General features: G+C 47.1%; 1 protein-coding gene across 1 annotated transcript; it reads right to left on the bottom strand.

Moving 5' to 3' along the window:
• Nucleotides 1–308: 308 nt before the first annotated feature.
• Nucleotides 309–24911, bottom strand: LOC142251827 (melatonin receptor type 1C-like). The gene is made up of 2 exons (XM_075324876.1): nt 24884–24911; nt 309–1462 (listed from the first exon to the last, which is right to left on the bottom strand). Exons 1-2 carry the CDS (start codon nt 24909–24911, stop codon nt 597–599), a joined length of 894 nt encoding a protein of 297 aa, XP_075180991.1. The 3' UTR covers nt 309–596.
• Between the last annotated feature and the right edge of the window lie 963 nt (nt 24912–25874).

The raw sequence follows: 25874 nt of genomic DNA, 5'->3' as shown, positions 1-25874 counted from the left end.
ATTGTGCCGTCTAAAGTGACCGTAGACAATAAGCTTTCTGTGTGACTGTATGTGTAGAGAAATGCAAAGTTGAACGGTCTAAATTACAATGTACTCTCGTTTATTAAAATGAGAACCTCTTGCAGAAACACCCACAGTACATGCCTGCCTGTCTTCTAGCTAGATTTCCCTTTTAGTAGTCTAGGATCCTCTGCAAGAACTGTAATGGCTATAATTACATGTTGTGACTTCTGAAAACGACAAAAGATGACACGGTAATAGCTCCGAAATGACTGAACAGAAGCATTGATCATACTGTACTGTTTGGATTGAGCTAGCCTATTTAATGTGTGAGGTTTTTCAGAAGGGATATGCTGTACCTTAGAATGCAAGGATATCGGTGAAAATGTTATTCGGAATCTTAGAATGCAAAATATAGCAAATGGAACTTTCTTTTTTTTTCTCAAATAAGACCAACATAAATTCACATATATCAGATATTGTATATTTTGTTCATTTAGAATAAGGACAAAGTGCATGATAACAGGCACATGGTGAAAAATGTTAAAAATAATTTTGAGTAAATGAAATGCATATAAATTGGCTGTGCATCTTGTTTAAACACATATGTCAGCCTGATTGTTATTTGTAACAACTGGGGACGGCTTGCTTTTAGCCCCCTCTGTCCCACCTTTGGATGTATCGACAAAGAGAAGTCTTGGAGTCCACAAGGCTATCAGTATTCTTTTATATTCTTTTCGGAAATTTTGATTGAGAAGACCGTAGATGACGGCGTTGAGACAGCTGTTAAAGTAAGCCATAAAATAACTCAAAACAAACAGCCAATTTGGTATCTTCGGAGCCACTTGAAAAGGATTAATGGCTACAGCAAGGCCAATGAAGTTTAGAGGACCCCAGCACACAGCAAAAAGTACAAATACTACAAACATAGTCAAAAAGTTTCGGAGATCTGTCGGTGTCAACTTCTGCTTGGAATCTTGTCTTACTCTGTGCTTGACTTGAATAACCAAGACCCAAATCCGGAAGTAGCAAAATGTTACTATAGCCAAGGGGACAATAAAGTGCACCACAACTACTGTAATTGTGTATGAAGAGCTGACAGTCTGGGCAAAAGTGCATGAGAATATCCGTGGGTCATACTGTAGAGATCCAACGAAAAAGTTTGGAACGATTGCAATAACAGTCAATATCCAAGTTAGGCAAAGGTAAAAAAATGTGCTTTTCTGGTTGTAAAGCTTATCGTATCGCAAGCTATGGCAGATGTAGCAATACCTGTTAATAGCTATGGCTGTAATGTTAAAAACAGATCCTATGACACTTAGCCCCATCAGAAAGCCACTTATTTGACAATGGATATTTCCCAGCGTCCATCCATTATGAAAAATTGCTATGAGAATAACTGGATATGGATATACTGCTACCACCAGATCTGCCACAGATAAACTGACGACAAAGATGTTGCCTGGAAAAAAAAAAGAAATAATTACAGTATAGGTAGATACATGAAAATTAGGCAAATTTTAAGTGACTGTGTAATGTATGAGAATTAAGTATTAAGTAATGGGCAATGAAAAACAATTCCCCCATGCATTTTTTCTCAATTACAGGTAAACCAACCTATTAAAGGGAACCTTTCACTGGATGTTCATAATACTTATTTAACGGTCGGTGCGGAGCAGACAGGTCGGATGGGCATCTCCGTTTTCCGGGTCCCGCGCCTCCTTTTTCGGCCATCTTTGTCCTCCTTCTGAAGCTAGTGTGGATGACGCGTTCTACGTCATCTACACTAGCCGACAGTGAGGTACTGCACAGGCACACTTTGATCTGTCCTGCTCAGGGCAGATCAAAGAGCGCCTGCGCAGGATCTTACTGTTGGCACACTTTGATCTGTCCTGCTCAGGGCAGATCAAAGAGCGCCTGCACAGGATCTTACTGTCAGCTAGTGTAGATGACGTAGAATATATCATCCACACTAGCTTCAGAAGGAGGACAAAGATAGCCAAAAGAGGAGGCCGGGACCCGGAGACACCCATCTGACCCGTCTGCCCCGCACTGACCGTTAGGTACGTATTATGGTACATCTGGTGACTGGTTCTCTTTAAAGAGTGTTGGTTTTCAACAGGATCTTTAAAGGGAACCAGTCATGTCCCTAATCACAATTATATGGGTTAATTTGCAAGTTAATAGCTGCCTGAATGCCTTACGGAAAGTGGAGTTACCAGGAGAAAATAACTTTATTCCTCCCTTAAGTCGCCAGCTTTCAGTCATAGAGAGTGCCAGAGCAAGTACAGTCATCATGCACATCATTGCCCTGCATAGGATAACTGCAGCCACATCTGCCAATCAATGTGACAGGTCGTGCCTCCAGCCACCGCTCACAATGCTCACAATGCAGTGACTGAATATGCTTTGGCACCCCTCTATGACTGAAAGCTGGCGACTTCCAGGATGAATAAAGTTAATTTTCTCCCAGAAGCTGCACATTCAGTAAGGTGACAACACAGTATTGCAATGGCATTAACCTGCAAATGAACCCTAAATCTGAATGATAAAGGGAATCTGTCAGCAGGTATTTGCTATGTAAACTGAAGTCAGCATGCTGCAAGGGTTAATACAGACAATTCAGGGATGCTTGTCTTGTCAAGGTCTGATCTGTTGTTTATTTGCAATATTTGTTTAAGCAGCAGGGCTTATCTTTGCTCCAGCTACAATGTCACATGGCAATCCGGTACACCGCCTCCTCTGATTGACACCTTACTGTCAATGTATAATCTCTATTGAGAACCTGGTGTGGGTTCAGCTACATGGCTAAGTGTAAAAATTCTGATTGCGTCAGAACGGCTGCAGCCAGTAATCTAAGTGATACATGGTTGGATTCAGGATCTTTTTGCCTACATTATGCTGATCTCAGATGAAGTAGCAATAATCTGCTGACAGTTTCTCTTTCATACTGTTTAGGGATGTGGCATGTTCCCTCTAACATCTAACTTTATAATCTTTAGCAATCTGACCAGTGAAGGTAAAGTTATTAATTGCATACCACTGAATTAGGGAACCAGTGCATTGTGTGCTTTAAACATCCGCAGGGCACAAAGCTTACAAAAAGATATATCTACCATATGTCTCACATCTTAACAGTGCTAGAATTTCTTATTCATTATTGATGAATCTTATTTCTTCCATAAACCGTAAGAATGAAGGGATTTTATTATAGTGATGTATTACTTCACAATATAAACCTGCAAACCTTAACAAGGAAAATACCATCAGCCAAAAAGTGAGGTATATTGAAATAATATTTATTACGTAGTTCCTGCCTCATAATAAATCTGCTGCATCTGAGGTCCATGTTCCAGAAATTGAAATCTACACAGGTATAGATATAGCTTTGTTATATACCTTACGCCAATTTATTATGTAAAGTAGAATATAAGTAATTTCAACCTGATGCTGTCACCATTGGACCTAGAAGATCTCAGAGTATTATACACATATTTTCAGGATAATTGGAATATTTGTGACTTGCCACCAATCAAACTCTTCAGAAAGACTGGCAAATTCAAGATTTACTCATCTCTGTTTATAACCTCATTACTAGACATGAGCTGATCTTTTGTAATTTGAATTTTCCAGCTTCACTAAACCTTTTTCAAAGAATTTTATTTGCGGCAAATACGTTTATGAGAATCTCAATACTGGAAAGCTTGTAATTGTTTTGAAAATATACATGAGATAGAGGAAAGAGAGAGAACTATTCTGTTAATAAGAGCTTATATAGTAGAGGAGTGAGAGGACCCCGCTGAATATAAGAGCTTACACTTCACAGGAGAGAGGAAGGGCCCCACCTGTAGGAGGGTCCCCTACGGATAGAACCCCCCTGAACATGCCAGATGTTATACTCTGAAAGTTTATTTTATCTGTTGACTCTATTGTGGCTTTAATGTACTTTAGAATATTAGTTGTGTTCCTGTGGGTTATGTCACAGTCCTGCCAGCTACCACTAGATGGCACTGGACTCACCAAATGCTAGGAGGAAGTTCAGATAGAAGATATAGTGGTAGGACTGCAAGGGTTAAGGAAGAATGCTCGGCCGAGAGTTCAGGGGAATATAGGAGGTACGTTTTCCTGGTTTTAGTCAGTGTTAGGACACACGGCGAGAAAAACGGTGACAGTGGAATGCGATAAAAAAAATCACATTCCACTCGGACCAATATTACTCTATGGGTCCGCACCCATAAGCGATTATTTTCTCAGCCCTAATCGGACCGAAAAAACAGTCACAGCATGCGGTGGTGGAATGCGATCTTGTTTCACTCGCATCCATACAAGTCTATGGGGCGAGTGAAACATCGCATTGCACTCACATTACACACTGGTGTAACGTGAGAGCAGTGTGATTCTCACATCAGCCGGCAACAGAGGAGATATGGAGATAAATCCCTCCCTCTCCTCTGCAGCTCCGGCCCTCCCCTCCGCAGCGTCAGCCCTCCCATCCGCAGCTGTCGTCTGATCGTACGATCGGACCACAGTCGCATGACACTCGCATGACACTCAGCTCCCGCTGTGCTGCTAGCTGAGCCGAGTGTCATGCAAGGACTCGCACCAATCCCCATGTGGCCTCAGCCTTAGCGATGAAGAGAAAACAAGTAACAGAGAGAAAGAGCAGTGTGGTATTCTAAAAACAGGCAGAAGCATTGGGCAGAAGGAAGAAAGAAGTTGGTGACCTGCAGAAGGTTGTTACAGAGCGGTTTCTGGGAGGTATATCAGCAGCCCCTCTGTGGCCAGCAGGCAGACTGAGGTAGTTCGGTAGAAGATCATTGCCTTATTCCGTTACTGCCAGTTCTGTGGTCCTCGGATGCAAACCTAGGGTAGCCTATTCTTAAGGGAGGAGCCACTTGCCTTAGACCCAGAGTGGAGAATCTGTATACTCCTAAGAGCCGGTGGGACTCGGTATATAGCCGGTATGGGAAGAGCCGTGTTGCACTGTGTAACAATGCCTGCAAAGTACTTGTGCCTCTACAAAGGAGAAGAATGTCGGTGTTCCAGTAAAGTTAAAGTGTCATTCAGCAACCATGAGTGTGTCTGTGATTCTTCCGGACCAAGACTGTTAGCCTGTGAAACGAATTCTCAGCACTCGGGTAACCATACCAAACCGGCTCCACCACACACTCCAACCCTGTTTCATATAGTGGGTCGGGCGAGTTTACGACGGCAACCCCAGGCCTCGGCCAACGCCCGGACCGACAATACATGCTGACCATAAGAGCTTACACTCTACAGGAGAGAGAGGGGACCCTGCTGACCATAAGAGCTTATACTCTACAGAAGAAAGAAAGGACCTCGCTGACCATAAGTCCTTGCACTCTACAAGAGAGAGGTCGAGCTGACTATAAGAGCTTACACTCTACAGGTGAGAGAGAGAGGATCCTGTTGAGCATAAGAGCTTACACTTTACAGATCAGAGAGAAAGAGGGTGCTACTAATCATAAGAGCTTACACTAAAACTTATACACATTTGTGAGAGGAGAGAGTAAACCCCAAGGCGCATAGGAACTTATACTTTACAGTAAAGAGCGAGAGGAATTTCAGGAAACTTGGCTCGAACTTGATCTTCTGTAGATCATGCCGCTCATTTCTACTCATTACTGTCAAAAATGATAAAGCTGCTTCTATCCTTCTTTAATTAGTGAAAAGGCATTTCTAACATTTTGGTGAACACTATATATATCTTCCTACTAGAGATGGACAGAATTCAGAATATACTTTAGCATTTTCTTAAATATTTCTATAATCCTGATCGGATCCAAGACAATTTATTTTATTTAAAATGACAGATATGGTTTGATTATAATTTTTAATTTGTAAATGAGACCTCAAGAATGACATTAGTATCTAAAATTGTAGTTGAATGTGACAGCACAAAGTGTACACCTGAAGTCAGATCTCAGGAAGACATCAAACCGTATGCTTAACTGCCTAGATTTTAATAATGAAGGAGAGAACTTGGGAAAATGATAAAATATGTTTAGAAATTCAATTTCAAAAAGTGTGTCTTTGTTTTATGCATAAATTTTAAATTGCGAGTAATTACTATTTTTGAAAAATGAAGAAATTTAAAGGGTAACTGTGCTTTCAAAAAACATTTCAGAAAAAGCTGTCTTGTGTTTGTATATGAGGGGCATAACACCATTTCTGGCCATTATGTGCCTCATATCCTGCATTCTCACCAGTTTTCCCCTCTACGTGTTCTATCTGTAACTTGCAATCCAATGGTAGTTGAGGGGAGGTCTTGCCGTTATTTCCACAATAGGCATGCAGCATAGAGAGGTGAATTCCTGCTCTTCATTCACTTTTTAGCTCACAGACACAAGTTATAGCCATATGTAGGATATTATACAGCAGAGGTGAGATGCCTTCTTGTGAACAAAGGTGAAAACCATAGTGAAAACCTACAGCAACACCACAACGGAATGTGAATGCTTCAAATTGGAAAAACTGCAGCATATTAAGTTGTAAAATGTAATCCATCTTCCTCATACAATAACCAGAGCAATTAATCCGAATGATACACAATGACTTTATAAGAGGAAAAACATGTATCAAGATCTAAGAGGACCTGTCACTTCTGACATGTTTGTTGTGTTAATACTTATATGCCCTATGAAATACAAATTTTAAAGCATCTCTTCTTTTAAATCTTAATACTGCTATCATGATGTGACTGCAGGATAGTGAGGGACAGGTGGCTACTATACTCTTCCTCATGCTAGGGGACCATGGGTTACCCCTAATGGTGGAGATGCTTGAGCCCTGGTCCTGGCTATTCTCCTGACTTACCTGTTCCCCTCTCCCCAGAAGGAAGGGGCAGGAGTGTGATGGCAAAACTGATTTAGACAGACAGGGAAAAAAAACAAAACTCAGACATAAACTCACAGGAACAAACAGTAAGAAACTAAGAAGAAAGCAGCAACAAAAGGACAAGAACAAAAACAGCTGAATTACTTGATCCACAGGCTGGCTTACCTGCATTTTATGCATTATTCCTTATATGCTAATATTTCTTGAGTCTGACCCTTTGGACACACACCCCTGTTTTTATTGTGATTTTTACAAGCACTCTCTGCACCATGTGTTTTTTGGATTGATATCCCTTTAATGAATTTTGTATACTTACTAATAAAATTGCATCTCATTATGAAATGAAACAAATTTTTGTGTACTTAATTTGATAGAGGTGTGATTAATATGAGATATTAAGGTCTCTCTGCTTTTTTCGAACAAAAGGACAAGGGTTAACACCACAACCGCATACAGTAATAAAGCACTACAACCAGCAGTAAGGGGTACTTTGCACGCTGCGACATCGCAGGCCGATGCTGCGATGCTGAGCGCGATAGTACCCGCCCCCGTCGCAGCAGCGATTTCCTTGTGATAGCTGCCATAGCGAACATTATCGCTACGGCAGCTTCACATGGACTCACCTGTCCTGCGACCGTCGCTCTGGCCGGCGACCCGCCTCCTTGTTAAGGGGGCGGGTCGTGCGGCGTCATAGCGACGTCACATGCCAGGCGGCCAATCGGAGCGGAGGGGCGGAGATGAGTGGGATGTAAACACCCCGCCCATCTCCTTCCTTCCGCATATCCTACGGAAGCCGCAGTGACGCCGGTAGGAGATGTTCCTCGCTCCTGCGGCTTTACACACAGCGATGTGTGCTGCCGCTGGAGCGAGGAACAACATCGGACTGTCGCGTCAGCGTAATCATGGATTACGCCGACGCTGCACCGATGATACGATTACGACGCTTTTGCGCTCGTTAATCATATCATCTAGGCTTTACACACTACGATGTCGCATGGGATGCCGGAAGTGCGTCATTTTCAATTTGACCCCACCGACATCGCACCTGCGATGTCGTAGTGTGCAAAGCCCGCCTAAGTCTGGATCACCTCTCCAGACCAGTATCGGTAAACTATAGCTGGCATTAATGAAAGCGTCCAGCCAGTATATATAGAAGGAGAGCAAATCTGACTAGTTCTCCCACACCATATGACCAAAGAAGATTAACAAGCAGTCCCTGAGAGAATAACTCTTGCTAGCCTGACTATGAATTACAAGTCTGTGGGTCAACAGCCATAGAAGGCAAGAATCTGAAGTTTCCACAGAACCTGAAGTCGCCAAGGTTTACAAAAACCTCCTTGTGACAAGTGCCATTCTTTTATTAAATGTATCTGTAAAGTAACAAAGGGATATTTTTCTTGACAGTAGGGTGTGTTCCTACGGATTATGATATTATCAGGACTGAACTGACAATCTTAGATTGCATAGATATGTGACGCCCTGGACTAGTCAGGTCGTCCCAGGTAGTCCCATGCACACATGCACACACACACCCCCTCCCTAAAAAGGTGACAGCAGCCAAACTTAAAAACCTTGTCACCACCCTCCAGGTTTGATGTTCACACCAGGGGGGTGGAGCCAGGCGGTTGGCTCCGCCCATCGAGGAGTTCACAGGCCTGGAGGCGGGAAAAGACACACAAGTTCTAGTGCAGAGTAGAGAGTAGTCTTGACAGTGACGGAGAGAGGTTGAGTTCAAGGACAGACCTGTGACCAGGCCTGCCAATAGTCTACTCAGGTGGCTGGGTTGGAGCCCAGTCACCTCTGGCAAGGAGGCAGACGGTGGTGGCCGCATGCAGGAGCTGGGATTACAGTAGGTGGAACCGTAGGGACAGGGGTTGGGCGGTGTCCCGCCAGTACCGAACCGGGGAACCGATTGGAAACCGGAGCACCAGGAGGGGTACTCAGACCCAGTGCAAAGCCCCGAACCGACAGGGCCGAGTCAAATCAACTGTGGGTCCTTTGCCACACAAGACCCGTTAGAAGACAACAGCCCAACCATACAGGGTAAAGCCACCACCAAGGCATAGAGACCCAAAGAGCCAGCGTCTGCGGGAAAACAGGGCTCTTCCGACAACCAGCAAGCCGAGGAGCGGACTACCATTGCTTAGGCATAGGAGTCAACCATTCACACAAAGAGGTGCAGGAGAAAGACGGAAACCACCAACCTGACAAGGGAGAAGCTGCAGCCGGCTGCGGGCCCCGTTCATCATCCCGTTTGGTTCACCAAAGACTCAAGTGTATTGTGTCATAGTGAGTACACCAGTGCCTTCGGGCCGCGCACCGCGCCTCACCCCAGCAGCATACGCCCGCACCCACTCCCCCGCCTCAGCACTTCCCTCGGGCCCCCGGGACCATCACTCCCCTACCCACGGAGGGGTCAACACCAAGCTGCGCAACACCATCCCCGGGAGGCCTAGTTAACGGCAGCGGTGGTGTCCATCTATTCACCACAACCCGTGGGTGGCGTCACGAACTTACACCCCTTTCAAACCACCGCGGCCCCGGCCGTGGAACTTCCCCCCACTGAAGTCCCTGCGTGTGGCACCAACCCCCTTGCAGAGCGACGTGACCCCCGGGTCCGTGAGGAGCTCGAGCCACCACCCAGTGTACGAGCACGGATCCGAGCGGCTTGGCGGTCGCAGCCAAGCCCGCGGGGCAGTACACACACACCACCCATGTTGTCATGCTGGCATTTTAAAATTTTCATTCTTGCAATGTTAAGCCATGACAGCAACTGTACGAAGCTAGAATTGTCCCTTCCAAAGAAATTTTACAGAAAGGGTCTTTACAGATATTGTGTGATTACCTGACCTCATTTAATTCTGATTATATTGCCTCCACCCCTGTCTTAAACCTCTCATTGATGGCACATTATAAGCAGTAAAAATAATTAATTTTGTACTTGGGATTTCCTTTAAACTTCATTGTTTCCTTACAGCTTGCTTCTCTTCTTCTCTTCCCAATCAGCAATAACATTTCACTTTGAATTTTCCACATGACCAGGTTCTACAGTACAACACCATGATGAAACTCCAGATGCAACGATGCCATGTATTGTATAGCATTGTTCAAGAGAAGAATCTCCGTTACGCACCCTATTTCCCATATTTATTTATATTATTAGAGCATATGGATTTAATGGAGGGGAATTCAAGCCCCCACCTAGTTGTCAGAAAGAGTTAGGCATACGATGTTCTAATAGGGTATATAAAAGAGTATTTCTAAACAATGCAACTGATAGAATTATGCCCTATTGTATGTGTTGACTGTGTGAGACTGTGACCGGGGTTATCTATGACGGCCGGTATGTCTCGCCCCGGTTGTGCTCACTCCATGATAGAAAGTAAATCCACTATAGGGTTAATGCTGTTTCCTTACAGGCTGAAGGAAGGGTTAAATAGAATCAGGAACAAGGGCAGGTGTGCCGGGTGTGAGGGAGTGAACAGAACTCCCTGAGTTTTCTGCTGGAGAGGCACATGTGTTTTTGTTATGGACTTTTGTTTGGACATTAAAACCATGTGCTGTGAACCTTAATGCCTGGATCCCGTGTCTTCTGCTGCGCAGCCGACCGTGCTACCTCACATATGGTGGCGAATGCGGGCATGACAGCCGGTGAGGTGTAGCATCCATCCCTGGTGACCCAGCTGCGCATGTCCTGGATTCGAGCGGCTATACTACAGCCCAAACCCGGCGACACCATGGAGGACATACTAAAGCATTTGGCTCAGGCTAATGCACAGCAGCAACAGACCAATGCACACCTGCTCCAATCCTTGCAAGTGCAGAAAAAAAAACTCCAAGAACAGATGGATCAAGCCAATGCACGTCAGCAGCAAGCCTTGCAATTGCAGGAAAAAGGCACCAAGAACAGATGGTTCTCCTGGCCAAGTCGATCCGTGCCGGACCGGCAGCAACAACCCCGGGACCGGGTGACGACGGCAGCGTCCGGAAAGCGGTGAGACAAGCGTTGCAAAAGATGACCCCGGGGGATGATGTGGAAGCGTTCCTGGCGGTGGCCGAGCGGGAAAAGCTGCCGACCCCGCAGTGGGCTGAGGTATTGTCGCCCTATCTGACAGGGGAACCCCAAAAAGCGTACCTGGACCTCTGTACCGAGGACGCCATTGACTATGTGACCCTGAAAGCCGACATACTGGCTCGGTTGGGGGTGAATACCTATGTACGGGCTCAGCGGGTAAATCAGTGGTTCTATGAGGAAGCCAAACCCGTACGCTCCCAGGCCTATGACTTGTTGCATCTTGTAAAAAAAGTGGTTGCAGCCTGACACTCTGAGCCCGGTGCAAATGGTGGAAAGGGTAGTAGTGGATCGTTTTGTGCGCACTTTACCCGTCACCGTTCAACGGTGGGTCGGACAGGGTGACCCGAGTACCCTGGACCAATTAGTGTCCCTGGTAGAGCGGCATGTGGCTACGCAGGACTTGATACGGGACACTGAGACTTTGCGTACCGCCCGTCGGTCCGGCCCCTCCAAGCCTAGGGCCAAGGACCCACCGCTGACAACGGTGCAGGAGTCCCCTACTGTCCCGTCTGAGGCCGCGGCCGCCATTCCTGAGGTCCGGAAGGTTCTGTACCCTAAACGACAACCCGTCAAGGGGGTTTCCGTCCCCATTAGATGTTGGCGGTGCCAGTGGGTGGGACATATGGAAGCCCAGTGTCCACTCACCACGGAGCCCATGGATTGTGGGGTTACCCGGCGGGGTTCAATGTATGCTCAGGTGGTGTGTACCGCTGACCTGGTCTCCCCAGAGACGGAGCCCCCTTGTGCCAAATACAGGTGAATGGATGTCCGGTTACAGGATTGTTGGATTCCGGAAGCTTAGTGACCCTTGTGCGATCCACCTTGAGGGCTAAAGTAAAGGCCACAGGACGCACCGTGGGGGTGGTTTGCATACATGGGGACCGCCGCGACTATCCCACGGGGATTGTCACCATCACAGCACCTTGCGGTCAGGTGCAACATGAGGTGGGACTTCTTAACACTCTTCCTTATGACGTGATCCTAGGAAGGGATCTGCCCTATTTTTGGACTTTATGGAGGGGACCCCCTAAGTCCCCTCAGATATTGGTCGGTCCGGGACCTGAGCCCTACAATCCTGAATCCGGGACACCTGCCGTAGGGGTCACCATGATAGGGACAGAGTGTGAACCCGATAGGTCGCCCCTAGAGGTATTGGCAGGAGAGGCTGAGACGGTCGAGCCCATCCCGGAGTTGGAGGCGTCCCCGGATACGTTTGGGACAGCCCAACTGCAGGACCCTACGTTAATACATGCTCGGAGTCGGGTGACAGTAGTTGACGGGGTGGCACAGCTGCCCGGTGCCCAGGTAACGTACCCCCATTTCGCTCTTAAACAGGATTTACTCTACCGGGTAGATGAAATACGGGGCGTGGGGGTAGAACAGTTGGTGGTGCCCCAGCCGCATCGCCGGCGGGTCCTCGACTTGGCTCATAAACACCTGATGAGTGGCCACCTAGGGGTCAAGAAAACGCAGGAGCGAATATTGCAAAGGTTCTATTGGCCCGGGGTCTTTGGGGAGGTAAAACGGTTCTGCGAAACCTGACCGGAGTGTCAGCTTACCGCACCCCCTGACCCATTTTCGCAGTCCGTTGGTACCGTTACCCATTATAGAAGTCCCTTTTGAACGGATAGGGATGGATCTGGTGGGGCCCCTCGTAAAGTCCGCTCGAGGGCACCAACACATCCTAGTGATCGTTGACTATGCCACCCGGTATCCCGAGGCGATACCTCTCAGACATACTGCAGCAAAGCTTATAGCTCGGGAGTTGTTTGCTGTGTTCTGCCGGGTGGGGTTGCCCAAGGAGATCCTTACGGATCAGGGGACCCCATTCATGTCTAAAGTGACCAAAGAGCTATGCCGGCTACTCCAGATCAAGCAGTTGCGTACGTCTGTGTATCATCCTCAAACGGACGGTTTAGTCGAGCGTTTCAATAAAACCCTGAAAACCATGCTAAGAAGGGTGATTTCAAAAGACGGGAAAGACTGGGATATGATGCTTCCCTATTTGATGTTTGCCATACGAGAGGTGCCACAGGCATCCACGGGGTTTTCGCCTTTTGAATTGTTATACGGGCGACATCCCCGGGGATTGTTGGACCTGGCAAAGGAAACATGGGAACAAGAGCCCACCCCCCATAAAAGTGTGATCGAACACATTTTGGGTATGCAGAACCGCATAAGCGCGGTCATGCCAATTGTGAAGGAGCATTTACAGGAGGCTCAGGCCGCGCAAAGCGGCCGCTACAATAGACAAGCCACCGTGCGGACCTTTAAACCCGGGGATCGGGTGTTGGTATTAATCCCCACGGCGGAGAGTAAATTCCTGGCTCAGTGGCAAGGCCCCTACGAGATAAAGGAAAGAGTCGGGGTGGTTAACTATAAAGTATTGCAGCCCGGTAGGCGGAAACCTGAACAAATATACCATGTCAACCTATTAAAACCTTGGCAGGAACGGGAAAGCCTGATGGCTGTTTTTTCCCCACCTCCCTCCTCTTCGGGTCGTTCACATCCGGCTCCAGCGACCTCCGGAGAGGACGAACCGGAAGTAAGGATTGGAGAAGCCCTCACCAAGACACAGAGGCGAGAGGCCAGACGGTTGGTTCAGCAGAACCCCGATGTCTTCTCCGAGCTGCCCGGTAGGACCAGTCTGATACGACATGATATTGTCACCGAGCCCCACCTGAAGGTACGCCTGAAGTCATACCGAGTACCGGAGGCTCGACGACAAGCCATATCGGAGGAAGTAAAGACAATGTTACGCCTGGGGGTCATCGAAAAATCCCGGAGTGAATGGGCTAGTCCGATTGTCCTAATACCAAAACCCGATGGCTCCTTAAGGTTCTGCAATGACTTTAGGAGATTGAACGAAATATCCAAGGTTGATCTCTACCCCATGCCCCGGGTGGATGAGCTGATTGATAGGCTGGGACAGGCGCGATATTTTACCACGCTCGACCTGACCAAGGGGTACTGGCAGGTGCCACTAACGGAGTCCACCAAGGAGAAAACCGCTTTTGTTACGCCGGAGGGTCTCTTCCACTATGTTGTCTTGCCTTTTGGGTTACATGGCGCTCCGGCCACGTTCCAGAGGTTGATGGACTTAGTGCTGGAACCCCACCAGGCGTATGCATCAGCGTACCTGGATGACATCATTATTTACAGCTCCGATTGGCAGACTCACTTGGAACAGGTACAAGCGGTGGTGGACGTGTTTCGAACAGCCGGATTGACAGCCAATCCCAAGAAATGTGCATTGGGACTCACGGAAGCCCGCTACTTGGGCTACGTGATAGGCCAAGGAGTGATTAAGCCCCAAATTAACAAGGTTGAGGCGATCCAGAAGTGGCCTAGACCCCTGACCACGAAGCAGGTTAGGGCTTTCCTGGGTATCGTGGGGTACTACAGGAGGTTTGTAAAAGATTTTGCGGGACTATCAGCCCCCTTGACGGACCTTCTCAAAGGCAAGAAGTCCGTCATGGTGCGCTGGACTCCGCAGGCCGAGGACTCCTTCCGGGCCCTGAAGGAGGTCCTGTGCGGACAGCCCGTTCTGGTCAACCCTGATTTCCGGAAGGAGTTCATAGTACAGACTGACGCCTCGGAGGTCGGCCTGGGGGCAGTGCTGTCTCAGGTGGTTCAGGGGGAGGAACACCCCGTCACCTTCTTAAGTAGGAAGCTCACCCCTCCCGAGCGGAATTATAGCGTAGTGGAGAAGGAGTGCCTGGCGATCAAGTGGGCCTTGGAGTCCCTACGCTATTACCTGCTGGGACGGCAGTTTCGCTTGGTGACGGATCACTCTCCACTGGTCTGGATGAGGTCCGCCAAGGAACGGAATGCCCGGGTTACCGGTGGTTCCTTTCTCTGCAGAACTTCCGGTTTACGGTTGAACATAGGGCCGGTGGGTTGCAGGGCAACGCTGATGCCTTGTCCCGCGGCCCGTGTTTGATGGCTGGAGTTCAACCCCGCACGCTTGAACTGAGGGGGGGGGGGTGTGAGACTGTGACCGGGGTTATCTATGACGGCCGGTATGTCTCGCCCCGGTTGTGCTCACTCCATGATAGAAAGTAAATCCACTATAGGGTTAATGCTGTTTCCTTACAGGCTGAAGGAAGGGTTAAATAGAATCAGGAACAAGGGCAGGTGTGCCGGGTGTGAGGGAGTGAACACAACTCCCTGAGTTTTCTGCTGGAGAGGCACATGTATTTTTGTTATGGACTTTTGTTTGGACATTAACCCCTTCACCCCCGGCCACTAAAACACCCTAATGACCGGGCCATTTTTTGCAATTCTGACCAGTGTCAGTTTGACAGGTTATAACTCTGGGACGCTTCAACGGATCCTGGCGATTCTGAGATTGTTTTTTCGTGACATATTGTACTTCATGTCAGTGGTAAATTTAGGCCGATATTTTTTGCGTTTATTTGTGAAAATTTAGGAAATTTGGCGAAAATTTTGAAAATTTCGCAATTTTCAAACTTGGAAAATTTATGCCCATAAATCTGAGAAATATGTCACACAAAATAGTTACTAAATAACATTTCCCACTTGTCTACTTTACATCAGCGCAATTTTCGAAACAAATTTTTTTTTCGTTAGGATTAGGAAGTTAGAAGGGGTCAAAGTTCATCAGCAATTTCTCATTTTTCCAACAAAATTTAGAAAATATTTTTTTTTTAGGGACCACATCACATTTGAGGTGACTTTGAGAGACCTAGGTGACAGAAAATACCCAAAAGTGACCCCATTCTAAAAACTGCACCCCTCACTCTGCTCAAAACCACATCCAAAAAGTTTATTAACCCTTTAGGTGCTTCACAGGAACCAAAGCAATGTGGAAGGAAAAAATGAAAATTTTACTTTTTAACACAAAAATGTTACTTTAGCCATAAAATTTTCATTTTCACAAGGGAGAAAAGAGAAAGTGCACCCTACAATTTATTGTGCATTTTCTCCTGAGTACGCCGATACCCCATATGTGGTAAAAATCAATTGTTTGGGTGCACAGCGGAGCTCGGAAGGGAAGGAGCGCCATTTGAATTTTTGAACGCAAAATTAGCTGCACTCATTAGCGGACGCCATGTCGGGTTTGAAGACCCCCTGAGGTGCCTAAACAATGGAGCTCCCCCACAAGTGACCCCATTTTGGAAACTAGAGCCCTCAAATATTTTTTCTAGATGTTTGATGAGCACTTTGAACACCTGGGGGCTTCACAGAAGTTTATAACGTTGAGCCGTGAAAAGAAAAAAAATTTTTTTTACCACAAAACTGTTGCTTCAACTAGGTAGCTTTTTTTTTCACAAGGGTATTGGGAAAAAATGCAACATAAAATATATTGTCCATTTTCTCCTGAGTACGCAGATACCTCATATGTGGTGGAAATCAAATGTTTGGACACACGGCAGTGCTCGGAATGCAAGGAGCGCCATTTGAATTTTTGAACGCAAAATTAGCTGCACTAATTAGCGGACGCCATGTCGGGTTTGAAGACCCCCTGAGGTGCCTAAACAATGGAGCTCCCCCACAAGTGACCCCATTTTGGAAACTAGAGCCCTCAAATATTTTTTCTAGATGTTTGATGAGCACTTTGAATACCTGGGGGCTTCACAGAAGTTTATAACGTTGAGCCGTGAAAAGAAAATTTTTTTTTTTTTACCACAAAACTGTTGCTTCAACTAGGTAGCTTTTTTTTTCACAAGGGTATCGGGAAAAAATGCAACATAAAATGTATTGTCCATTTTCTCCTGAGTACGCAGATACCTCATATGTGGTGGAAATCAAATGTTTGGACACACGGCAGTGCTCGGAAGGCAAGGAGCGCCATTTAAATGCAAAATTAGCTGCACTAATTAGCGGACGCCATGTCGGGTTTGAAGACCCCCTGAGGTGCCTAAACAATGGAGCTCCCCCACAAGTGACCCCATTTTGGAAACTAGAGCCCTCAAATATTTTTTCTAGATGTTTGATGAGCACTTTGAACACCTGGGGGCTTCACAGAAGTTTATAACGTTGAGCCGTGAAAAGAAAAAAAATTTTTTTTACCACAAAACTGTTGCTTCAACTAGGTAGCTTTTTTTTTCACAAGGGTATTGGGAAAAAATGCAACATAAAATGTATTGTCCATTTTCTCCTGAGTACGCAGATACCTCATATGTGGTGGAAATCAAATGTTTGGACACACGGCAGTGCTCGGAAGGCAAGGAGCGCCATTTAAATGCAAAATTAGCTGCACTCATTAGCGGACGCCATGTCAGGTTTGAAGACCCCCTGAGGTGCCTAAACAATGGAGCTCCCCCACAAGTGACCCCATTTTGGAAACTAGAGCCCTCAAATAATTTTTCTAGATGTTTGGTGAGCACTTTGAACACCTGGGGGCTTCACAGAAGTTTATAGCGTTGAGCCGTGAAAAGAAAAAAAAAAATTTTTACCACAAAACGGTTGCTTCAATTAAGTAGCTTTTTTTTTCACAAGGGTAACAGGAAAAAATGCACCATAAAATGTATTGTGCATTTTCTCCTGAGTACGCAGATACCTCATATGTGGTGGAAAGTAATTGTTTGGGCGCATGGCGGGGCTCAGAAGAGAAGGAGCGCCATTTGACTTTTCAAACGCACAGACGCAGTGCACTGATCGGCCGCTGCAGGACGCACGGTCGGATGCGATAAAAAAAGCGTCGGGGATACGTAAAAAAAAAAGTCACGCCAAAAATTGACCATGGATGCAGATATGTTATGTGCATCCCTGATCAGCGCTCGGCGGGACGCACAGACGGATGCCATACAAAAATTGTCGCGAATACGGAAAAAAGTCACGCCAAAAATTGAGCAGGGATGCCGATCCGTTATCTGCATCCCTGATCAGCGCTCGGCGGGACGCACGGTCGGACGCGATACAAAAAGCGTCGCGAATACGGAAAAAAGTCACGCCAAAAATTGAGCAGGGATGCCGATCCGTTATCTGCATCCCTGATCAGCGCTCGGCGGGACGCACAGACGGATGCCATACAAAAATTGTCGCGAATACGGAAAAAAGTCACGCCAAAAATTGAGCAGGGATGCCGATCCGTTATCTGCATCCCTGATCAGCGCTCGGCGGGACGCACGGACGGATGCGATACAAAAAGCGTCGCGAATACGGAAAAAAGTCACGCCAAAAATTGAGCAGGGATGCCGATCCGTTATCTGCATCCCTGATCAGCGCTCGGCGGGACGCACGGACGGACGCGATACAAAAAGCGTCGGGGATACGGAAAAAAAAGTCACGCCAAAAATTGAGCAGGGATGCCGATCCGTTATCTGCATCCCTGATCAGCGCTCGGCGGGACGCACGGACGGTCGCGATACAAAAAGCGTCGGGGATACGGAAAAAAAAGTCACGCCAAAAATTGAGCAGGGATGCCGATCCGTTATCTGCATCCCTGATCAGCGCTCGGCGGGACGCACGGACGGATGCCATACAAAAAGCGTCGCGAATACGGAAAAAAGTCATGCCAAAAACTGACCACGGATGCAGATCCGTTATCTGCATCCCTGATCAGCGCTTGGCGGGACGCACGGACAGATGAAGTGTAAAAATGGACAGGATACAAGAAAAAAAAAAAAAAAAAAGTTATACTCACAGTACCAAGAGGATCACTGACCAGAAGAGTTGCAGAGGAACAAGAAGGCAGTGAGATAGACAGCTTTACACCAGCAGCAGGCAGGACGTTGGACAGATCAGCAGAAGGACCCAGCGATGGAGGCAGATGTGATCGGGCCAGTGAAGACCTCGGACGACCCGTGAAGGCAGGTAAGAGGACGTCGGGGGGGGGCAGGGGGGGATGGGGAGAGGGGGGGGCAGAGGGGGGGCAGATGGGGGGGGTTAGAGGGAGAGCAGAGGGGGCGGAGAAGCAAAGGCAGAAGGAAGGAACCTTGGAAGCAGAATAGAGATGACAGAGGAGGCAGGCAGATCGCGTGGGGAGCAGATCGGGATGCCGGGGGGCAAATCGTGGCGTAGGGGGGGCAGATCGAGGCGTAGGGGGGCAGATCGGGGGGGGCACGGGCAGGGGCCTTCACGGGAGCGCGCAGGGGCCTTCACGGGAGCGCGCAGGGGCCATCGCCGGAGCGCAATACTTACCTTTGGAGATGGCGCGGTGACAGCAGAGGCGGCGTCTGCGGCGGCAGCAGCGGTGGCGTGGTACCAAAAGTACCAGCCACACCACGCTGCAGACATGTTGGGGGAGGGTCCCCAGAGCAGCACAGGCCTGAGGAGGGCGGCCACCGGCAGATCAGACCGCCCCACTGCACACTGATTGGAGCGATTGCGCGTCATAGCACGATCGCTCCAATCAGTGCTGCAGGGGCTGGGGGCGGCATGTTTGAGGTCCACCTATGATATGCTGCAGCAGCTGCGGCATCTCATAGCTGGATCTCACAGGATCACACTAATTCGGGCATTATTTTTGCCGAAATTAGTGCGATCGATGTGGTTGGCGGTTCAGATTTGAACAGCCAATCACATCGATCGTCGATAGGGGGTGGCGATGCCACCCCCCCTGGGGTCAAGCAAAGGTCCCCTGCTGTAAGAAACAGCAGGGGACATCATTTGAAAGCCGTTGCTATGGCCACGGCAATCAAATGAAGTTTAGGCCGTAAAATTACGTCCCTGGTCGTTAAGTCACGTTAAAATAGGACGTAATTTTACGGCCCGCGGTCGTGAAGGGGTTAAAACCGTGTGCTGTGAACCTTAATGCCTGGATCCCGTGTCTTCTGCTGCGCAGCCGACCGTGCTACCTCACAACTATGACCTAAGATTGAAAAGTAGTTCTGGTATCGTCATCTAAGAACATCGGATTTTGACTAATCATCATTTTTATTTTTTTATATTATGCAATATGTTACGTCCCGCTCAGCTCCGCCCCTCCGCTGCTATTGGGAGGCCGCTCAGTGACGTCGCTGTGACGCCGCACGGACCACCTCCATTCACCGGTCACATTGATGTCGCCGGGCAGGTAAGTATGTTTGACGGGTCTGGGCGATGTTGTGCGGCACGGGCAGCGATTTGCCCGTGTCGCACAACAGATGGGGGCGGGTACCCACGCTGGCGATATCGGGACCGATATCGCAGCGTGTAAAGCCCGCTTTACTCTTTAAACCAAAAAGCTCTATTTTGGTCTCATTTATCCAATGGTCTTCTGGCTTGTCCAGTTGATCTTTACAAACTACAGACTCCTAGCAATGTTCTTTTTGGAATAGCAGTGTCTTTCTCCTTGCAATCCTGTCCTGCATACCATTGTTTTCAGTGTTCTCTTGATTGTGGAAGCAAAAACATTACCAATAGCTAATGTGAGAGAGACCTCAAGTTTTCTATAAGTTTACTTGGGCTCTTTTGTGACTTTATGGCAACAATCCCCAAATGTTCTTAAATTGAAAGCCACATTCAACTCTGTGAAATGGTTGCAAGTGCCCACCTACCCCATCCCAGTAGTGACACTCTGAATCTACCAATCACGAGTATGATGATTGCCAAACCTTCTCCACAAGAAGCACACTGGGGCCTTGTGGTCCCATCCCTTATAAATAGTATGCTTAAGTCCAAGGGTTCCCACTCATTTATTCAATATTGCCATATCTGGCACACTCACACCACTATTGGTTGCAATTTCAAGCACCCCTCTGAGTAACAGTAACATTGGACACGTTTCTTTTTTTGAGATCAACAAATAAAATCCAATATTGTCCAAATTCACATGAAACCAGGAATTTTAGGAAATTTAACTTGAGTTTGATCTTCCACAGATCAATCCACTCATCTTTAATCACCACCCTTAAGAAAGTGTTTGTGGTCATCAGATGTGTTTTGCAAATGCATACCATGCTAAGCCCTATTGCACATAACTGTTCTAACCCAGGATATCAGGATATACCAATTTATTGCAAATTTAAGCCAGATTTATGACCATGGCTACCACAGGATTCTGCAACACCATGTCATTCTAACTGGCTGGCACTTAGTGAGTTCATCATTTGTGATGCAACAGGACAATGATCCAAAATACAATTCCATGCAATATAAGGGATCAAGAAGGAGATGCATGTAGACTGCATCAGATCTCATGATCTCTAAAATCACGCAACCTCAACCCAATTGCTATTTTTTGGAATGAGTTTGACAGCAGAGTGGAGGGAAAGCAGCTGACAAGTGCTCAACCCCTTTAGGAACACCTTCAAGGCTGTTAGCAAGCTATTCCAGATCATTTCCTGAAAAAACTGCTTGAGACAATGCCAATGATATGTAAAGCTGTCATCAGAGTAAAAAAACGCATGTCCCTCTGTGTGCCATGATTCACGGCACACGTGGGTTATCCATGTGCAATCCGTAATTTGTGATTGCACAAACTCACCTGTCCCTGCTCCTGCTGTCCGTGGTGCTGAAGTCTTCGGCTCTGCTGTGTTTCCACCTCCGCTACAGTTACTGAGGTCAGCTGAGGTCGGAGACAGCTTCACTGGAGAAGGTGAGTATAAAATGTTTTTTATTTTCAATGTACACGGTCAGTGAAAAATCACTGATGTGCGCACAGACCCATTGATTATAATGGATCTGATTCTGGTACGTATAAAAACTAGCACATACGTACCAGAATCACTGACGTGTGACTGAAGCCTAAAGGCTGCTTTACACGGTACGACCGATTGTGCAATTTCACAATCGATCGTACCCACCCCCGTCCTTTTTGCATCACGGGCAAATCGCTGCCCGTGTCGCACAAAGTCGGTAACCCCCCGTCACACGTACTTACCTCTCGTGCGACCACGCTGTGGACGGCGAACGTCCACTTCCTGGAGTGGGAGGGACGTTCGGCGTCACAGCGACGTCACACGGCCGCCGGCCAATGGAAGCGAAGGGGCGGAGATGAGCGGGACGTAAACATCCCGCCCACCTCCTTCCTTCACATAGCCGGCGGCGGCCGCGTGACGCTGGTGAGCTGCTGTTCATCGTTCCCGGGGTGTCACACGGAGCGGCGTGTGCTACCACGGAAACGATGAACAACTAAATTAAATGATATTATGGAACCTAGCGACCAGTACACGACTCACGATTTGTGAGCGATACTGCGTCGCTAGGAGGTGTCACACATGCCGGCATCGCCAGTGATGCCGGATGTGCGTCACAAAAACCGTGACCCCCGACGATCTATCGCACGATAGATTGTCTGGTGTAAAGCAGCCTTAACAGAGGGTACTTTGAGGAATCTAAAGTAAAATACATATTATTGTTTGTTTCGTATGTTTCTTTACTGCTTGTTTTCTTATGGGTTCCTTCGAGAGTTTGTTAGCTTCAATCTGAATCAACAACATGCACATTCCAATAAGAACAAGGAAAACCATTGCATGTGTGCCGCCCCTGCAGCGGTTGAACCGCTCGGATCCGGGGGTTACCGTGGCTTGAGGGTCTCCAGACCCAGGGGCTCGCGGCCACTTCAAATGAAGGGGGTATTTACAGTGGAGAAGAGTTTGTGATGCTACCCGTGGTTTGCGGTAAGGGGAGTACCACCGCTGCCAATTGGAGTAACCGGGGGAGATGGAGAGGGGCAGCCAGATGACGTTCCCTCCACGGGTAGGGGAGGCCCCGGGACTCGTGATGATGAGGAGTAGGGGAGCGTGGTGCAGATTGGAAGCAGGGGAGGACAGCGTACTCACTCAGGCCATGGTGGTATGGATGCGAACAGAAAGCAGACTCTGACACAGAGGTAAACTAAGTCTCTGGGTGTCGCTGCTACTTCAGGGGAGCTCGTCCATGAGTCCGCTCCCGTTGGTATTACTGATGGTCTGTACCTTGCCTCCATGCACTGTATTTTAGATGTTCTGTATGACCCCTCTGCTTGAAGCTGTCGGGGTCCCGCTCCCCACTGTTAAGTAGTGAAGCCGTGCTCTCAATAGCTGACACTTGGGATTTCAGTGGTCAGCATAAGCTGGAAAGCCCTATCCCCCTCTTTGTGTTGATGCCTTCGATCTCTGAGCTCTTGGGGAAAGTTCATAAAGAGACTATCCTCCACAGGTTAATTATCAGGTTGCGAGAAGCTACTCCCTGACCTAGGGTCCAGTACCCTGCTGTGCTCTTGGTACCAGTTCGGTTACTAGGTACTTCGGTGCCAGCCGTTCTCCTAAAATAAGCCGGGCACCCTTCTCCAATATCCTGCGGCCAGGTCTCCGACTCCTCCGGTCCCATACCACCGGCTGCGACCTAGCCAAAAGTCCCCAGGAAGCTCTAACTCCCAGCTCCTCACTCTTTGGGAGCTACTACTGCACTGACTAAGCTTTGCTCTCCCCTTCCTCTCTCTGACTTCCTCCCTCCCACCAATCTGCCTGAGCCCTAGGCGAGTGGCCCTTTTCCAGCTGGACCACCCACTGGTGTGCCTGACAGGGTGTGGTGTGAGGTGTGACTAGGATTTGAGTGCTGATGGAGCAATACCAACGTTTGGGATCCCAGAACCATGGGGGATGAGTCCTGCACCAAAGGGCAAAAGAGGGTGCAGTATCCTGGGACACCATGACTAGTTCAGGGGCGTCACACATGCACTGGCATATGCAAACTTTTTACCAGTACTGTATGCCAAAATACATACAGTATGTTACAAGAGTTTCAATGTGAGGTGCAATATTTCATCTCTCTTTAAAAAGTAAATGATTCAACTTCCATCCATCACCTTTTGCATTAAATTTACAGAAGACAATGAAGCTGGTGCAATCTTATTAGCAAATGTTTGAGTTGCTGGAGATATTTATTGACTATTTCTACATTATTCTCTTGACTGATACGTTGCACTAACCTTATCACATAAATGTTGCTTTTCAATTTAGACCTACCAGATAACTTGTGTTTGTATTACACAAGTGATAATTACAATTATATGATTTACAAAACCAACTGTCTGTTAGGCTAAGTTCACACAAGCGTAAATAAAAATGTCTGATTTTCATCCAAAAATAACAACTGATTTTTTTATAACTATGCAATCTGTAAGGCTTTTTTTTTTCTTTTATAAACACACATTGAATAAAATTTACAAGAAAAATACAGTTTCTTATGTTAAAGAATTGTAATGTATCTTTAAAATTTGGAGGCAATGCCATTGATCTGTATGGGATCTATTTTTTTTTCGGCACACATAAACTTGAAATAAGCATGTTTCATCCAAAATATGGAAGTGACAAGTGTAAAATAAAAATTTGTCATCTGACCATGGATAGAAAATATGGTGGTGTGAACACAGCCATAGGCCTGAGACACACAGCATGAAAATCGGAGCGAGTGGAATGCGATAAAACACCGCATTCCACTCGGACCAATATTACTCTATGGGGCAGCTCCCATGAGTGATTATTTTCTCAGCCCTATTCGGACCGAGAAAACAGTCGCAGCATGCTGTGGGTGGAATGCGATCCTCTTTCTCTCGCACCCATTCAAGTCTATGGGGCGAGAGAAACATCGCACTGCACTCACAGTACACCGGTGTACTGCGAGTGCAGGGCGAGAATGGCAATAGCCGGCAACGGAGGAGAGAGGGAGATAAATCCCTCCCTCTCCTCCTCAGCGCTGACCCGCCCCTCCTCAGAGCCGGCCCTCCCCTCATCACAGTGCTGGCCTGTCCCCTGCAGCTGTGGTCTGATTGCACGATCGGACCTCAGTTGCAATGACACTCGGCTCCCGCTGTGCTGCCGGAGTGAGCCGAGTGTCATGCAAGGATCGCAGTAGTCCCCATACATATGGCCCCAGCCTTACAATGATGATTTACATGTGACACAGTAAGTGAAGGTGATAACTCTTCTTGTAATCTTGGTTTTGACCACATTGTTTATTAGTCCTTAAGTATGAGAAAAATTATTCTTATTTCCAACAAATGGTCATTTTTCCAATATATTTAAAAGACGTCTCTACTCGTGATGGTCTGTGACGTCCCCTAACATTTGCTTGTACCTCTAGTTCTCCTCATGCTTTCATTCATGGTCCATCGTCTCGATAGGGTTTTTCAGGACTTAATTTTTCTGATTCATAGGCTAAAAATAGAAGTAAAAATAAGCAGATTTTACTTTACCATCCCCTCCTCCAGCATTGGCTCTTCACAACTGCCTTCTGTTTTTGTGGACCGACTGCACCGTTGACTTTATTTTACTGCTGCAGCCAATCACTGGACTCAGCCATTCAGCTAATGTAAACAGCACAAGCACATAAGTCGAGTAATTGGCTGCAGTGCTGCTGATGTCACCGCTGCAGCCTGTCTACAAAGACTAGAGGTGGTGCAGAGCCAGTACTGGAGCAGAAGATGGCAAGTACATAGCTGTTGGAAACTTTGAAGTAAATCAAAATAAATTTACAATTACTCCAAAAAGATACTATCGATTGGACAAGATTTCAAGAAAGGTTTTGGTTAAAGTACAAAGAATTACGAAACAAAACATTAATTTTTTCAAAGGGTCGCAGTTTATTTTTGATAAGCTCTCACTGTAAATCATTAACAATAAAGAGAATATTTCATTCATCTCAAATAATATGGACTTAAGTATCTCAATATAAATAGCAGGGACTAAAACATAATCTAATAATTTAATCTAGTAATTCAATAAAATTAGTAATATTAAAGTGCTTGTGCATAGATAGTGCAACGAACAAAAAGTCACATGGTAACAAAAAGGTTTGATCTCACCCACGCTTCATCCATGGACTGGACTTATACACTGGTCCTTAGAGACAAGGTCAACGGTCGGAAGAGTAGGGTAGACAAGTATGATGAGAAACCCCTGTCGTGCCCCGTGAATAAGCTTCGTGGTGGCGCCACCATTTGCCCAGTACATATGGGTTATCTGCCTGTGCTGATCCCTGCCACTGCAGGTTGATCATCTAATATATATATTTTTTCCTCCGTCTCCCCTGAGGAACTCTCGGTATTGAGAGGGAAACGCGTCGGGAG

The sequence above is a fragment of the Anomaloglossus baeobatrachus genome, chromosome 9, assembly GCF_048569485.1.
Source record: "Anomaloglossus baeobatrachus isolate aAnoBae1 chromosome 9, aAnoBae1.hap1, whole genome shotgun sequence".
In the NCBI taxonomy this organism is placed as follows: Eukaryota; Metazoa; Chordata; class Amphibia; order Anura; family Aromobatidae; genus Anomaloglossus; species Anomaloglossus baeobatrachus.
The sequence above is the reverse complement of the archived record's forward strand: the minus strand, read 5'-3'. Positions and strand labels throughout refer to the sequence as shown.